At 39.3% G+C, this 17,152-nt stretch overlaps 1 protein-coding gene across 10 annotated transcripts in view; it reads right to left on the bottom strand.

Moving 5' to 3' along the window:
• Nucleotides 1-17,152, bottom strand: part of cadpsb (Ca2+-dependent activator protein for secretion b) — a 79,691-nt gene that overhangs the window by 55,804 nt on the left and 6,735 nt on the right. For all 10 annotated transcript variants that reach the window (XM_074645789.1, XM_074645762.1, XM_074645753.1 and 7 more), the window contains exons 2-3: nucleotides 3,142-3,255; nucleotides 283-615 (exon numbers count right to left, since the gene is read on the bottom strand). In XM_074645789.1, coding sequence (XP_074501890.1) covers nucleotides 283-615; nucleotides 3,142-3,255 — 447 coding nt within the window. The remainder of the gene's footprint in view (nucleotides 1-282; nucleotides 616-3,141; nucleotides 3,256-17,152) is intronic.

Genomic DNA, 17,152 nt, shown 5'->3' on the forward strand with positions numbered 1-17,152 from the left:
CGGAGGAGGATATTGTGGTCTGCAGAAGTTTAGAGTGAAAAGAAAATCAATGTCACTACATTAAAATAATGATAGGAAAGCATTTCATATTCACAATATTTAGAACAATATGGTGTATACTGTAGTTGATCTACAGTTTAGATTGAACTGATGTGTGAAGACAATAATCATAATGTTGCCTCCACTAACCCACACATTTGAAAAACGGAAACAATTCTGTGCCAGCACTCAAATATTGTGAAAACCCTCTGAGACGTGTCATTTGTTTGCTCGAGATCTTACCTGACAGGCTTGATAGAGCAGCTGGTGCTCAAACTTTTTGATGCCGAGGATGTTCTGGAACATCTCGTACAGCTGGTCCTTGCTGAGGATCAGCTCGGAGGCCGCGCTGGCGGTCATGCGCTGCTGAGCCTTGCGCGGGTCCTCGTCGCCACGGTAGATGGTGTCGAACTTGGCCATCCAGGAGCTGAGCACCGTCTCCTTGCTCAGGCCGTCGATCTCTGGGAGGCTGCGTACGCGCTTCTCAATGTGCCTCTTGAACACTTCCCTGAAATCGTTGGCCGAGAAGCCGCCGCTCTGGACCATCTTAGCCACACGGTCGCTCTTCAGGAACACCTACATCGTGAGAGACCAGTGTCACTAATTGCAGTTAAATGCAGAGATAGAGACTTTTATAATTGATTAGTAATGATTTGGCAGCTCAAGACTTCTAAACAGACTCCTAATTATAGTACATAGCATTGGACTTGTGAAGAGCTATTCTGTCACTAAATGTCTGTCTTCGTCAGCAAAAGGAAACTTGTTAATTTTGTGAATTGAGGAAACAGAGGCATGTATGTAAAGCTGTGATTCAACACGGCCAGAGTTGCATTCTGTCTGCTGCTAATGACAGCCTAACAGGGACAGAGACAGGCAACGCTATATTGTCACAGCATCAAGTGAAGTAACCATCAGAGCTGACTGCTTTGTCACTCTGACAGTCACATTTCGTTCTTAGCATCCATTATGGCTAAAAAGCAGCGACTACTGTACTGAAACATTACAGCACAGTGGTACATTAGCCTTGTCATGTGGTGTATGTATCAGCGGATAAAAAAGGTTTGCAGGCGGAAATGCAGAAGATGTTTGTTTCCTATTTGCAGATCAGAGCATTTGGAAACATTTTGCCAAAGACAGTACACAAGGCTACCTGTGATCATGCATCATTTAGCTAATAATAGTAGCCCTCACTGTTTCAATAAAGATGCCACTTTGAGTGGATGAAAACATTTCATATTTGTTATAATCCATTTTTTCTTTGAGAAAAAGTGAAAACAGATATACACACTGAGGACAAGGTGCTAAATAACACAAGAGAAAAAAAAAACATGTACTGTTATACTGTACTGATGTTTACATAGTGCAAAAGTGAATTCCACATTCATCAGTGTCTTACCAAAGTCTAGTAAACATACTTCTTAAAACAAGGAAAGAGCCATATTGATTTTAAGGGTTTCCACTTAGGTTATGACTCAGAACATTTTCCTGGATGTGGTACTGTTACACAAGTCCTAAGTAGGGCTGCCAGAGTTAACGCGATAATAACTCCTTAATGCAAATTCGTTTTAACGGCACTCATTTCTTTAACGCAATAACGCAACTTGCGGTTTTTAGGTTGTAAAGCTAGAGTGAAGATACTGATATCATATGAAACTAGAAGGAAGGACACCGGAAGGACTATAAGTAATCCATTGGTACCAACCATGTCATACTAACTTGTTACGAAAGAGGTTAAAACCTACGCACAATTTTGGCAAGGAAAAACTGTCATGGCCATTTTCAAAGGGGTCCCTTGACCTTTGACCTCATGATATGTGAATGTAAATGGGTTCTATGGGTACCCACGAGTCTTCCCTTTACAGACATGCTCACTTTATGATAATCACATGCAGTTTGGGGCAAGTCATAGTCAAGTCAGCACACTGACACACTGACAGCTGTTGTTGCCTGTTGGGCTGCAGTTTGCCTTGTTATGATATAAGCTTATTGTTTTTATGCTAAATGCAGTACCCGTGAGGGTTTTCTGGACAATATGTGTCATTGTTTTGTGTTGTTAATTGATTTACAATAATAACTATATACATACATTTGTATAAAGCAAGCATATAAGGCCACTCCCATGTTGATAAGAATATAAGAAATCTCCCTTTAAGGTACATTTGTAACAGATAAAAAAAATTTGTGATTAATTTGCGATGAATCGCCTTTAATCATGGACAATCATGCAATTAATCGCGATGACATTTTTTAATCGATTGACAGCCCTAGTACTAATAAATTTTAAAAAAAAGACAAAGTAATAATAAATGTCATTACAACAATACATCAAGAGATGATTTTCTTGACAGCCACAATCACGGGTTAAAAAATATAACTAAATGCATTCAAGAGAAGCGGTCTCCCTAAAAGCCTACCAACCCTACTTTTAAGCTTTAAATTATAGTATACTTCACATTAACATTAAATATATCACAAATCCCTTGTTAGCTGTCACACGCAGGTCTTCCTGTAATTATCTTCCATGTCAGTCTATATATGTGTTTACTGATGGTTCCAACCTCATAATGGCTATGCTTGTTTTTCCATCATGGATTTGGCCTTTAACGTATCCCGCTATCTGCAAATGCCTTTGGGAGCGTATGCATGGTAATAATGACTTTTTCATCTGCGGATTGAATAGTGAGGTTGGAAAAGATGGCTGTGTCAGCCACATGCTCTGACTCATAATCTGTGCAGTGAAAAGCTTCAGCCACCATTTTACCACTCAGGCGTCTGAATGCGAGTGTTTTGACATGGAATAGCAGGAGGACTGTGGTTGTTTTTTTACTTTTTAGACTGAGAGCTGATCATTTCTGGTTTTAAATCAGGCTGCACATATAATATCAAATACTGTACATCCTATATGTCAAAAAATTGTGACAGGTATTAATAGATAATGATAATTCAGCTTCATTTTTACATTTCTGAAATCTCCAAAACACACACATATGAATGTTGTATTTCACATCCAGTGATTCATTTGAACGCATCAAGTCCCTGCAGCTTGGATAACAAAATGGTTGTGACTGTGATTGTGCTGCTATGGCTGTGTTGTGTTGGTACCTCATTGTAGCTCTGCACAGCATTGATGAATGCCTCATCAGCCACAATCTGTGTGTCTCCGTTGAGGAAGGCCTGGAAACGATCCTTGGTCTGCTGAAGCTGCTGCTTGGTTATCTGTGGAAGCAAGGGCAAACAGAGGTCACCTCAGCTGTAAAGCCAGGTTAGGAAATGTGATCAAAACAAGCAGACACTAGTATAAATAACAATAATATCCACCCATTTTGTGAATAACTTATTCTGCGCGAGTGGAGCAGCCCAAACATCCTTTTTCCAAGCTCCCGCTGGGGGAACACCAAGCACTCCCAGGTGATGTGTAATCCCCGTAGTGTTTCCTAAATCTACCTTTGCATTCCTTTTTAGACCGTCACGCTGCAGCTCAATAACATGGTCCTCCCAAATCTCTGAGCTCCTCGTGAAATCACACGGTGTGAAACCAGGAACCTCATCTCAGCTGATTGTATCCACAATCTCATTGCTTCAATCACTACCCAGATGTCGTGACTGCAGGTGAGAGTGGGAACAGAAATTGACTGTTAAATTGAGAGCTTTGCTTTATAGCTCAGCTCTGTTTTTACTACTCACAGCCTGATACACAGCCTGATGCACAGCCCCGCATTACTGCAGCCAGTGCCCCTAAGCGGCGGTCAATCTTACAATCCTTTTTACCATCGCTCATGAATAAAACCCTAAGGTAGGCTACCTGAATTACTCCCCTACCCCCAACTTGAACTGAGCAATCCACCGACCCGACTGCATCACACTCAGCTGCAATCTGCTCCAGCGGACATTGTAGGTCACGGTCGAATGAAGTCAAAAGGACAATATCATCTGCAAATAGAAGAGACGCCACCCTAATATCACCCAACTGGGCAAACTCCAGGACTCAGCTTCGCTTTGATATCCTGTCCATGAATATCGGAAACAGGAGAGGTGACCATACAGGCTTGTCAGACTCCAATGTCTAAAAATGAACGTCCGTAACGTAATGCTTCAAGTGTACAAGGAAGAAGTTATTTATAACAGCCACAATAAAATAGGAAAGACTAGAGAGTCAAGAGTTACAATATCATTTTAGCCATGCTAGCTGCGTGGCTCCAGGGATGATAATGTTGGTCTGTTGATTGGCCGGTTGGTCCAGACTAAAATATTTTTTAAAGAGCAGTTCAAAGTTTCCAGTGAAATATCTCAACATCTAATAAATGGATTGGCACAACATTCATGGCCCCCAAAGGACGAATCCTTACTGGCTTTGGTGAGCCACATTTTTCCTCTAGCGCCACCATGAGGTCAACATTTGTGGTTTAGAGTAAAATGTTTCCACAGCTTTGGATGGATTGCCATTAAATTTGGTACAGACATTTGTCGTGTTGCACATGTGTGATGTTTTCTCCACGTCTCCCCATTGCTTCGCTTTCGATCCTCACTCCGGTCTAGATGTCCTTGGATTGATTTCACACACGGTTACTGAGTTGGTGACCTAACCGTCAATAGAATGACAATCTCCTTCTAACAACTGCTTTCAATCTACAGTTCAAGCTGTTGTGTATATCAAACAAGCACAAGGCCCTGCTGGTAACGTGTGTGTGTGTGTGTCTGCGTGCGTTCAGCCGCACATTGCAATTGACAGACTTTGGTGTAGGAGTGTGACGGAAAAGTACCACATATCATGAGCCTTTGAGCCAACCTCAACACCATCTGCGTGTCAGTCGTACTACTCCAATCCCCCCTTCAGTAATGCTCAGAAAATGAGGTAACATAAGATTTCTCTACCAGAGCCAAATTGAAAGTGTGGTTTAATAAGAAAGATTTACAAAGGTGCATGTAAATACAAACACATGAAATATAGATACACACTCTCCATCACTGCCATTAAACTCAAAGCCCCACAAATCATTTCACCAAAGAGGCCACTCCTATTTTATCCGATACATGATAGTTGCGGAAGAGCGAACGTCAGGATGATATACCACTTAATGTCCAAACATAAAAGATGCACTTAACAGCACATCAACAACATCAGAGATCAATACGTGTGCTCCTGCTCCAAGGTTTCAGGTTTATTCATGTTTGCAATAGCTAGCTGAGATTAAAGAGAGCGTGTGGGCCATCTCTGCTATGTTTTAATAGACCACAGTGTTCAAGGAACATCCTGAGGCAAGAAATGTTAATATTAACACCAGTATGCAAATCAGTCCGGTCTATGGGGACTCTCAGAGGCTGAAGTCGATATGTACTCGTCCTTGGTTTCTTGTCCGTTTCTGAGAGTGAGAAGGTCAGGATAAATACAGCACACAGTTTTCACTTTGTGTTGCCTTTCTTCATAGTTTAGCCTACATTATGATGTATACTGGTAGTATATAATGCACAGACTTACATTAATTTATGAGACTTCCGTTCCTTTTTCTCATGAGAACGTGCTTCCTATTAAATTCTGATGTAGTCAAGTCAGGTCAGTTTTATTTATGAAGCCCAAAATCACAAATTTGCCTCAAGGGGCTTTACAATCTGTAAAGCATAAGACACCTTCTGTCCTTAGACGTTGGATTTGGATATGGAAAAACTCCCCCCAAAAAAACCTTTAACCTGGAAAAATAGAAGAAACCTCAGGAAGAGCAACTGACGAAGGTTCCCTGTCCTTGGATGGACAGAAGTGGGGTTTCAACTAACGATAATTTTCATTGCCGATTAATCTCTTAATTATTTTCTTGATTAATCGATTAGTTGTTTGGTCTATAAAATGACAGAAAATTGTGAAAAATGTCGATCAGTGTTTCCCAAAGCCCAAAATGACGTCATCAAATGTTTTGTTTTGTCCACAACTCAAAGATATTCAGTTTACTGTCATAGAGGAGTAAAGAAACCAGAAAATATTCACATTTAAGAAGCTGGAATCAGAGAATTTTTTCATTTTTTTCTTAGAACATTCATCGGACTGATTAATGGATTAACCAAAAAGTTGGCGATTAATTTAATAATTGACGAATAATTGATTGAAACATTTTTATTAAAAGGAATAAAATGAAGAAAAATATGTGCATACATGCTCAGGCTGGAGTGTCGGCATGCTGAGTGATTCAGTTCAACAGAGAAAGCAATATACCGAGGTATGCGCTGAGAAGGTTTCTGGTGAAGGGCTGCTGGGCTTTTGAAAAAAAGGTACAAAAGCAGACTTGAACCAAGCTGACTGAAGTGTTTTAGGGGAAAGGCTAGCATTCCCGCAACTAGACCTGAGGTCACTGTAGCTTTATTGAATACAAACTCTGGTACACAACAACAGCTTTACTGTTTAACGCGTGCAAAAGCAACTTGACTTTGCTCTGCCGACAAAATAGATCACCTATCAGTTTTGTTGTATTTTGTTGGGGTGCTGTATTTAGAGATGAACAATTTATCAATTAGTTCTTTGACAGACAATTAATCAACAATTGTTTCAGTATTTTTTTAAGCAAAAGCTCCCAGCCTCTCAAATGTGAGGATTTGATGAATTAAACCATAGACTGTACAGAATAAAAAGATTGTAAATAAAGATGGACGACATGACAGCTCCTCAAAAGTGAAGCCAAAACATCTTGATCGGCCCCTGGTGGCTGGCTGCAGTATAGGTCATTAATCCCGCCCCCTCCTTGTTCAGGCTGGTCTCATACACCGTTCGTAGCTATACCTACAAAAATGAATGCACTGTAATTCATATATATCTCACAAAATCAATTTGTAATTTACGTAATTGTGAACCAGGAAGTAGAAATCGGGGCGAACGTCGCGTAGGGATGAGGTCAGGGTGGATGGGTGGGTGTGTCAACAAAGACTGGTGTTCATGTCCCATGTGAAACCAGAAGTCAACATTGATTTATTTGTCACGTAAGTAATGTCACTTCCAGAGTTATTTCAAGCCAAACCACAATCTTTTCCTACGCCTAATTTAGTAGTTTTGTTGCCTAAACCTAACAAAGTTGTTTCCTGTGAAGACAGAAGTTTATTTTGAAAAGCCTGTATGCATGTAAGGAGCGGAAATTCACACGTGTTGCAGGACATTTGCAGGAAAACGAACGAAAAAGGAGGAATATCTTTTTCGTAAGATATCATACAAACGGCTGTATGAGGATACGTTGCCATGTTAGCGGATGGGACATGGGACAAACTAAAAAGTCAAAGAACACGTCAAATATTTTTTTCCCAAAGATGGTGTCTGTCATTTTAGGTAGTCCTTATCACATTGATGTTTGTTCAAGTGTTAATATTTAAAGTTTGGTTTTTAATTAGTTATTTGATGCTATATAAAGGGGGTGAGACGTCATGACTAGCAGCTGTGATTCCCTCCCGCTAGCAAGCTGCAGCCGTGCTCGGCTCGAGATTGGCTCGGGCTGGTGACCTTGATACCGCGGCTCCAGCGCCCGATCACTACCGCACAGACTCTGGCTCCAAATGACCTCAAAATCTCAAGAGAGCAGCTCCCATATCCGGGATGTTTTGGCTTCACTTCTGTACAGTGGGAGGAAATGTATACACGTCGTCCATCTACAGTATATATTCAGTCTATGGATTAAATTAAATATTTTTGGGCTTTGGAGAATAAAACAAGCCATTTGAAAACATGATATCTGGGAAATCATCATTAGAATTTTTCCCTATTTTCTGACATGTACTGTATAGACGAAACGATTAATCAAGAAAATAACTGGCAGATTATTTAACAATGCAAAGAATCCTTTGTTGCAGCCCTGGCTGTAATCCATGTGGGCAAGGACAGAGCGACCTCTATTAACCTCCCATATTAACTGAATTAATTCCCCTCCCAGATATGTAGCAGAATCACAAAGATATTATAATAAACTATAGGAGATGGGGTATTGGCATTGGTATTGTCGTCTAAACACATTTGTGTTGTACCTGAAAAATTCACCATGAAAGGTCAAAGCTAATAATACTTTTGCTTCTGCTGACAGTTTTTCTCGGCCGATCTGACTTTATGTGACAACACAGCAAGCTGCTATCTCTGTGTGTGTGTGTTTGTGTGTGTGTGTGTGTGTGTGTGTGTGTGTGTGTGTGTGTGTGTGCACGCGCGTGTGTGTGTGTGTGTAGCAGGAAACCAGGCGAAATGTGTCCACTTCTCCCCCAAAGTAAAGCCCAGCTGCATAAAGTATTTATGGCTGCTCTTTATTCCATCGCTGATTGGAGAACTGTGCTGATTAGTGACCAAGATGATGGATGAGAGAAAATGCCTCCATTTCCATCAGGCTCCCAATACATACTTTTCCTGCTTTGCTCGTATTGATTCTCTCTCTGTGGCTCTTATCAAGATTGCAGTGTTACATTGTGATTCATTGGCTTGCAATGAAGTGGGCAGTGACATTAATCACCCTTCACATATCAATAGAGGGGATAGGCACATTGCATTGGCTTGATGTACAGTAACTTTATTACAGTTCAGAATGACTATGGATTTGAGTTCATAGTTCGATATATAGTTTAGTTGCAGCTGATGCGATATTTGAGACACCGTCAAATATTTAACGACCCGAGAAGGTTTAATTAAAAACTGGTTCAATGCACAATTATGAATATTTTTTTTGTAGTTTAGGTCCCTTAAACTTTATATAATTACTCAAAATGGTAATTTTCCACATATCACTATTTAACAGACAGTGTGGAGATAAAACAAATGGTGTAACATGACTGAGAAGTTTCAAATAAATATGTCTAGCATCGTAAAGCCTATTGAGCCCCTGAATCAGGTTTTAAGCCCCCTCAGGCACATACTGTATCTTGTAAAATGAGAGCTGTCTTTAGTGATTATTCAGTGAACCGAACAAGTCTATTTTCTACTTACAGCTTTGTCAATATGTGTGGAGTGTAGGTTGTAAGGATCTTTTTATAACAGTTCATATACAACATGACAGAAGATACCAGGTAGCTTTTAATAGACAAATGTAACAATGAGCTGTCCTTAATCTAAACTAAGGCATCAAAAACTGGGAAAACATTTTGAAAGGATGTTCAAATATTCACAGCTGTCAATCTTCAATGAAATAGGAGGATTGTGACATAACGGCATATGTAAATTGTAGAGACTATTCAGGGAAATAGCCAGGATTTTAAAATACTAAAATCATGAGGTCGAAATGGGGGCGTATATTTACATCCTTTCGTTTCTTAGACCTAAAATATGAGCCGATAAAATATTTTTTAAAAGTTTGTAATTGTACAGTGTAAATTCAGGTTGCTGAAACTCACAATTCTCTTTTCTCTTTCAAATAAAGGAAAGAGAGGAAGATGAGTACAGGTCATATTCAAATATTACAAGCTATTAAAGATGTACCGTGTAGGATCAGGCAGTATCTAGCAGTGAGGTTGCAGATTGCAACCAACTGAAACTTCTCCCGTCTACCAAGCGTGGAGGAGAACGACGGTGGCCGGCCGACACAAAAACACGAATGGCCCTATCTAGGTTCTGGGCTACTGTAGAAACATGGCGGCGAGCTCCGTATGTAGCTCATCCTAAGCTAACGAAAACACAACGATTCTTATTTCTTTTATTTTTACACTAAAGAAACAGACTTATTAATATTATATTCTCCCAATAGATCCCCTTAAATGTTACACACTGTTCCTTTAAGGGCTTCAGAGGAGCAGCTCTTCTCTCTGTGTGTATGAATAGTGCATTTATGCTTTTGTTGTAAACCTCCATATGTTAACAAAGAAAGGGAGACTAAAGCAGAATAAGAGCAGGCTACATAATACCTGTAATCAAATACAATAATAATGATTAAGATTCCATTATCAAACTATCTCTTAGAGGTTTTTAAATCTACCTGGCTTGCAGCATATCAGCCGTCGTTGCAGCGATGTGATGAGTGGAGTAATTTAGCTAATTGAATGCAGTATATATATACTGTATATACAGTATATACTGTAGTGTTGGTCAGCACAATAAAGCTGACTCACACTTCCATTAATTCTAGTAGTTAAATAACATTAAATTAAGGTGCTTTCCAAAATCAAACGGCTTCAAAATACAGCAGGTGGGCAGTTTTCAGTGGTGGGCAGGGGTACATTAAATACACTAGTAATTGATTCATAAAAAGTAGACCAAAATCATACAAGTTTGATTCATAAAAAAACACACCAACATTGTGTGTGTTAGTGTAAGGACTAGGGTCAACAACTAATGTGTACAACAACAATCTAAAATGTAAAAATGAGGCTAAAAAATACCAACCATGTCATACTACTTTCGCTAAATGTTTGGCGAGTAAAATCGTCATGGCCATCTTCAAAAGGGGTCCCTTGACCTCTGACCTCCAGATATGTGAATACAAATGGGTTCTATGGGTACCCACGAGTCTCCCCTTTACAGACATGCCCACTTTATGATAATCACATGCAGTTTGGGGCAAGTCATAGTCTAGTCAGCACACTGACACACTGACAGCTGTTGTTACCTGATGGACTTGAGTTTGCCATGTTATGATTTTAACATATCTGTTTTGCTAAATGCAGTACCTGTGAGGGTTTCTGGACAATATTTGTCATTGTTTGTGTTATTAATTTATTTCCAATAATAAATATATACGTTCATTTGCATAAAGCAAGAATATTTGCCAACTCCCACGTTGACAAGAGGATTAAATACATTAAATATAATAGTATTAAATCTCTTTTTAAGGTACATTTTTACAAATGTGTGATTAATTTGCAATTAATCACGATGAATCATGTACAATCATGCGATTACATATTTGAATTGATTGAAAGCCCTAATGTCAAAAAGGGGATAACTTTACTTTCATGAGGTCAAATGTGATGAGTGATGACGAAAGGATATCACGCAAACTATAAACCAACTAATCCTGTTTGCTCAGGAAATGCATGCCTACCAATGCTGCTGTTGGTTTTCAGCAAACATGGTATCGTTGAATCCCTTAGCCAGACAAAGCATAATTCAGTCATGTTGCAGATGACACCGCCAGCCCACATCTGAGTAAACAGCAAACAGGAGTACGGGAACGAGCGCTGCACGACAGCTGCACAAAATCTACCAGCAACAGGCCTCAACAAACACAGAACACCAGCATCGTGTACTGACTGTGGTCACAAAACTACAATTATACAAAGACAGATGCACAAACTATTATCTCCAACCGGACATGCTCACGTAGATTTGTTCTGAAGGCACACACGCACACACCCACCCAGCGTTGTGTGAGTAAATACCACTCCGCTGGGTTAGTAAACAGCCAGGTGTATACTCTGCAGACAGAGCTTGACACACGGCAAACAGGGATAAAACAGGGAGCTCCGGCTCTGTATAACCCGTCTCCTCACTGTCGTCGTATCCTGGAGCTGTGGCACTGCTGATATATACGGGAGAACACAGTGTTCACAACCAGCTATAAGCCCCTTCTTGTAACAGTCATCCAGTATCACACCACCAACTCACTGGCAGCAGCCGCGCAGCTCAGCTGGTTCCTCATTATGCTCATTCAGTTACGGAGCATGAGAATAAGCCCTTAGCCTAATGTAACATAAACGGTATGGACATGTGAACCTCCATATAGAGAGGACACAATCAATGGGACAATTTGCATCAATTTGGTCCAAAACAGTCAAATCAATGCTGTCCTTTCCGTTGCATTACGGGCATCATATGGTTCACTTGATGAAAAACTGAAGCTGAAGTTATTTATCCTGCCTGATTTTGATTAAATTGATTTGATGACTTTTAAATAAATGCATTCATGTTGACCATAAAACTTGGCAAGGGCCTAATGTTCCCTCTGAATGTGTTTTTGTCCTCATACAAACTAATCAGCATCCAGCAGAGCGGGAAATTAAGTAAGTTCATTTATTCAAGTACTTTTCTTGAGTATTTCAATTTTATGCTACTTTGTATTTATACTTCACTACATTTCGGAGAGATATGCTGCACTTTTGACTCCACTGTACATTTTGTGATGCATTGTAATTATATGGTAAATGGACTGGCATTTATATAACGCTTTTCCAGTCTTCTGACCACTCAAAGCTATATATATAATAATGTTGTAAATGTGCTAATGTTTATATACTAAAGATGCTAAATGCAGGATTAAAAACATTTCTATTGCCTCCGCACGACTCTCAACATGGCGAAGGCTGAGCCAGTGGCTCGTAGCTAACACTGCTGACAGAGCTAACAGTGTTAACCTGAGGGGGAACCGGAGGGTGGGTGCTACACTTCCACAACGTCGGCGTCAGTCGGGACGGATTTTTCAGCTGTAACTGCCGTATGAGAGCAAAGTGGCGGCTGTGAGCTAGTCAGTTGGGCACGCTCACATGCACGACCATGCACTAATAAAAGCGAGGAGAAGCTCGGATTACAACACACACAGAGGGAGAGTGACTTCATTCTCTGTTCAGGTAGACATAAGTCCTCTATAGCTTTACATAGCAGATAGTTGTTTGCTGCTATATTAACGCTCTGGATATCATATAGAGCAGTTTTAATGCATCAATAAATTACTCATTAATCAATAATAAATTGGAGTATTTTGTGACATACGGCTACTTTTACTTGAAATGTTCAACTCGTTTTGTTTTGATTGTTAAGGTCTCTGGTATACAGGGTCACATACCTTTAGTATGTTCCTTTTGGCGAAATGTTCATAGTAGATCTGAAACTATTAATCAAATAATTGTTTACCTGATCAACAGAAAACTAATCTGCATCCATTTAGTTGAGTTGCTGCTTTTCTGTGTTATATATCATTTTAAATTGAATATCTTTGGGTTTTGTACTGTTGGTCGGACACAACTTCACCGTTGGCTCTCAGATCTTGTGAATGAAAATGATTGTTAGTTGTGATCCCGCATTAAAATAAGTAATCTCAGGTATTTCTTTCAAAATCAAACGGAAATATCTATTTCCTGTCCTTTCTTACGGTTGCATGCAGTTTGATATGAAAGTCCAACCAGTGACGAGTGGCCTTGTACTGTATGAACACAAAGGCTGCGCTCCAGCATTTAAAAATTCAAACAGCTAAAAAGGTCAAGCCTGGAAACAGTTGATTTCTTTTTAACTGAAAAAAAAAAATGTGTGTCTTATAAAAAGAGGATTTATTAAATTAATTTATATTTATTTATTTTGCATTTATCTCCTGTGTCCTTGTGTGATAGTGTTTCTCAGTTAAAATAAAAAGTACCTACTGCAGTGCTGCAACGCTATCTTATATTGTAGAGTACATGGAGCAGACTGTGGGTTGGTATCTCTAAACGATGCTGGTGCATTACTCTCATCAAGAACCTAAGACATAAATCCTTTCCCTCCACCATCCATCACAAATCACTTACTGTCTTTTTCCCTCTTTTCTCCGGTTAGTAAATCTCTCTCACTTACTCTGCTTTTAGAGGTGATTATCTCAGATATCCATTTCTTTGTGCCAATCTGTTGTTAGATGCTCAGTGAGGTTTGCATTGTGTCTATTCTTCAACAGTAAACGGTTCAAGATGAAGTGAAAATAGATCATACAGATTATATTAATCAGACTTTTTACTTGAAAGTTCAGTAACGCTTTTGAAGATTGTAGACGGAAAGGAAAATATGTTTACAAAATATTTCAGCACTCTCACCATTCAACTTCACTGTTTGATCGGAGCTTTCGGTGTGTTATGCTAAAGTAGCGACTAATGCTTTGAGCCGTTAGCCTCTGGCAGGGTCGTGTCTAGAAGGTAACCCACAAATTGCAAAAACTTGCAAAGATTCTCTTGAGATTCGCTGCCCGATGACCTATCCTAACCTAAACCATCCTAGGTCAATGGCTAATTTTAAGCATCTCGAGAGTTTCACAAATTGTGGTGTATCATCCAGACATGACCCTAAAGCTGAGATGAGGCCTACAGAGGTCAGGTAACTCCACGACAACAGATTTATTTCATTTTCAAACTTGGAGTCTTCAGAACCAACCAATGCTAACTCAAGTGACATCACTTGAGGCAATCTATTTCATGTAGCTCCTTCTGGAGCCACAAAAGGCTTTATACAACTTTTTCATTATGCGGTAGAAGTCCCCAAGACCTGTAGTCAGACTTTGGTGTGTAATGATGTGTTTTTTTTAATTAATTAAAGGTACAGTGTGAAGGATTTCGCAACATCTTGTGATGTGGCTGCAGATTGCAACCAACTGAGTACCCCTTCGCTCACTCCTCCCTTTCCAAGACTGCAGCAACGTGAGCCGCTGAGTGCAAAACCGTGGTACCGCCGTTCGCCGTTTTGTACTCTGCAGCTCACATTACCGCAGTTTCACAAGCATGTCGGAGAACTACGGTGGCCTCCAGGTTACGTAAAAACGGGAAAGTCTCTCTCTAGAGCCAGTGTTTGTTTTTTCCGTTCTGGGCTACTGTAGAAACTTGGCAGCACAACATGGTGGACTGTAAATATGAGGGGCTCATTCTTAGTTACAGGTGATTATACACTAATGAATATTATATTCCATTTCTGCTAATAGATCCCCCGAAATCTTACACACTGCTCCTTTAATAATAGGAGAAAAGTTAAGAATAAAAGTTAATTTGCCTGTTTCTTGAGCTTGTTTTTTTGCATTTTTGTCTTTTGTTATCCACATACATCTATTGTGAATATTTATGCTGTTTTACTGCATTGGTGTATGGATGATAATGTTTCTTCTGTCATTTTACATCAATGATTTTGAGAAGAAAAAAAACAGAAGGCGCCTGAAACAGATTGAGGTGGAGAACTGACTCTGTTTTAAGGAGGTGGCACAGGAACATGTGACACCCATGATAACACAGGAGAGAAACTTAGAGTGAGTGTCTAACCTTACGTACAGCGTCACGGCTGCTGTTTGCGTTCTTTTATGTGAGAGTCATCAGACAAAGAGGGAAAGAGAAGTTCAACAGAGGACTGCAGTAATGATCCTGCTACAGCTCTTGCCTCTGTCTTCTTTCTTTAATGTGGAAAACCACCACTACTAATCTCTCTCTCCGTCTCTCTCCTCTTTGTCTTGTTCCAGTCATACATCAGTAATTTTCCCTTTGAAGCAATGTTTCATATGGTTGAACATAACCGCACACAAAACACATTTGACCACCAATAGCTGCCCGCCTTCATTTCACTTTCATGATTCAAAAAAGATTTCTAAAAGTGTGATGATGTACAGCCGCACATTGTGTTCATCAAAGAAAGTTCACACAAGTTTGCAGTGATCATAACTCCCATACGTCATAATTATGACTTAGAATCGCGTAATTATGAGGAAAACTATCTCGTAATTATGTGGAAAAAAATTACAGTGTATGAAGAAAAGTATGTGATTATAACAGTTTGAAGACTTCACGGGCGTCTTTAGTCGCCGGAGTTGTTCGAGCACAAACACACAAAGCACACACTGATCTATTCGAGGTTGCTCTAGCGGCTCACCAGTTTCAGCGACTACTGATGATTTCAAACTTAAATATTTTAATTGTTGTTGCAGTTGTTAATGTCAACATCTGGCAGGGAGTAAACTTGGACCCCAGCTGTTTTATTCCAACACAATTCCGATGAAATGGCGTGTAATTACCAGCAGCATTTTGATGAGAGCTATTTGACTATTTGCTTTGACATTAATGGATTTTTTTGTTTTGTTTCTTCGTGAAGTTCATTTAGAACAAAGTTTGGAAAATTTAAGTTTGTTAAATAAATGAATTACATTTTTTAAGTGGATGAGAGGCTTTTTTAAGTGAGTCAGAGCCGACCATGTATTCAGTAACAACAGGCGTACAGAAACATACAAATAAAGCAAAAATTTAAATGATTGTCCCTCCATATTTTGGTATTTTTCCCCCAAAGCCCCCTCCCGCTCAACCCTCACTTACTGCCGATGCAAAAAGGATAAAGAACAAATAAACAAAGTTAAATTAAAAAAAAAAAGAAAAGAAAAAGATAATAAAATGAGAAAAAAATATTAAAATATAATAAATAATCAACAATATAGTACACATTGACATTAATGACAATTATAGAATAAATCCCAAACTACAGATACAATAAGCAGATAAACTTTACCATGTGCCCGCTGCTTTTAAATGTCAATAAGCCGACACAGAAACTATCAGTCGATTAATCAATTAGTCGATTGACAGAATATTAATTGCAACTATTTTGACAAATTCAAAAATACAACAAAGAAAAATCACTAGTTCTGCCTACTAAGATGTGAATGCAAGCTGGTTTTCTTAGCTTCATACTGTATGATTGTAAACTGAATATTTTTGAAGTTGGTGTGACAAAACATGCAGTTTGAAGACATCACCTTGGACTCTCTGATGGAGATTTTCTTCCTTTTGTTCACATTTTATAAAGCAGAAAATAATCAGCAAATGGAAATAATGCAGCCCTAGCTTTAATTTCGACAAGGTTAGTCAGAATCTTATTATAATTGTAATAAAGGTGATAATAAATGTAAGAATAGGTCATACATTTAGCGTGTTGTCAACACTAATCTGTTTGTTTTTTCCAGTTCCGTTGCCAGCCAGGGCTGCTGATGTCGATTTTCAACAAACCAGCTTTCGTTTTCCACCTTTTTTTTCTGTGTATGACTAATGTGCAGTATTGGGAGCATGCAGGGATTATATAGTAACAATGAAAAAAGATTGACAGGAGCCCTGCAGATTAATCTGTCTCAACCCGTGCATACAGCATGAGGACATATTAACAGTCAGACCATTCTGCTTCGTGTTCGAGGGCTGTGTCCTTCAGGAAACATGGGGCTCTTTGTGTTGTACCACCAGCATTTAGGTTGAGAAATGCTAACTGTAGATTGTTAACATTTGTCTACCCACATTAAGACGCCACTTTGGACAGCAGACAAGATTACATAGGCTGTAAAGACACATAGGTTCGACTATAATTAACAAGTACATACTGTAACGTGAGAGAGGAGAGAAACATCGCTATGTGAGAGATATATCTTTGTCTCTTTTGAGGAATAATTCTTTACATGATGCCACCATGAAACATCAAATACTGTACATCCAT

Source organism: Sebastes fasciatus, chromosome 1, assembly GCF_043250625.1.
Source record: "Sebastes fasciatus isolate fSebFas1 chromosome 1, fSebFas1.pri, whole genome shotgun sequence".
Lineage (NCBI taxonomy): Eukaryota > Metazoa > Chordata > Actinopteri > Perciformes > Sebastidae > Sebastes > Sebastes fasciatus.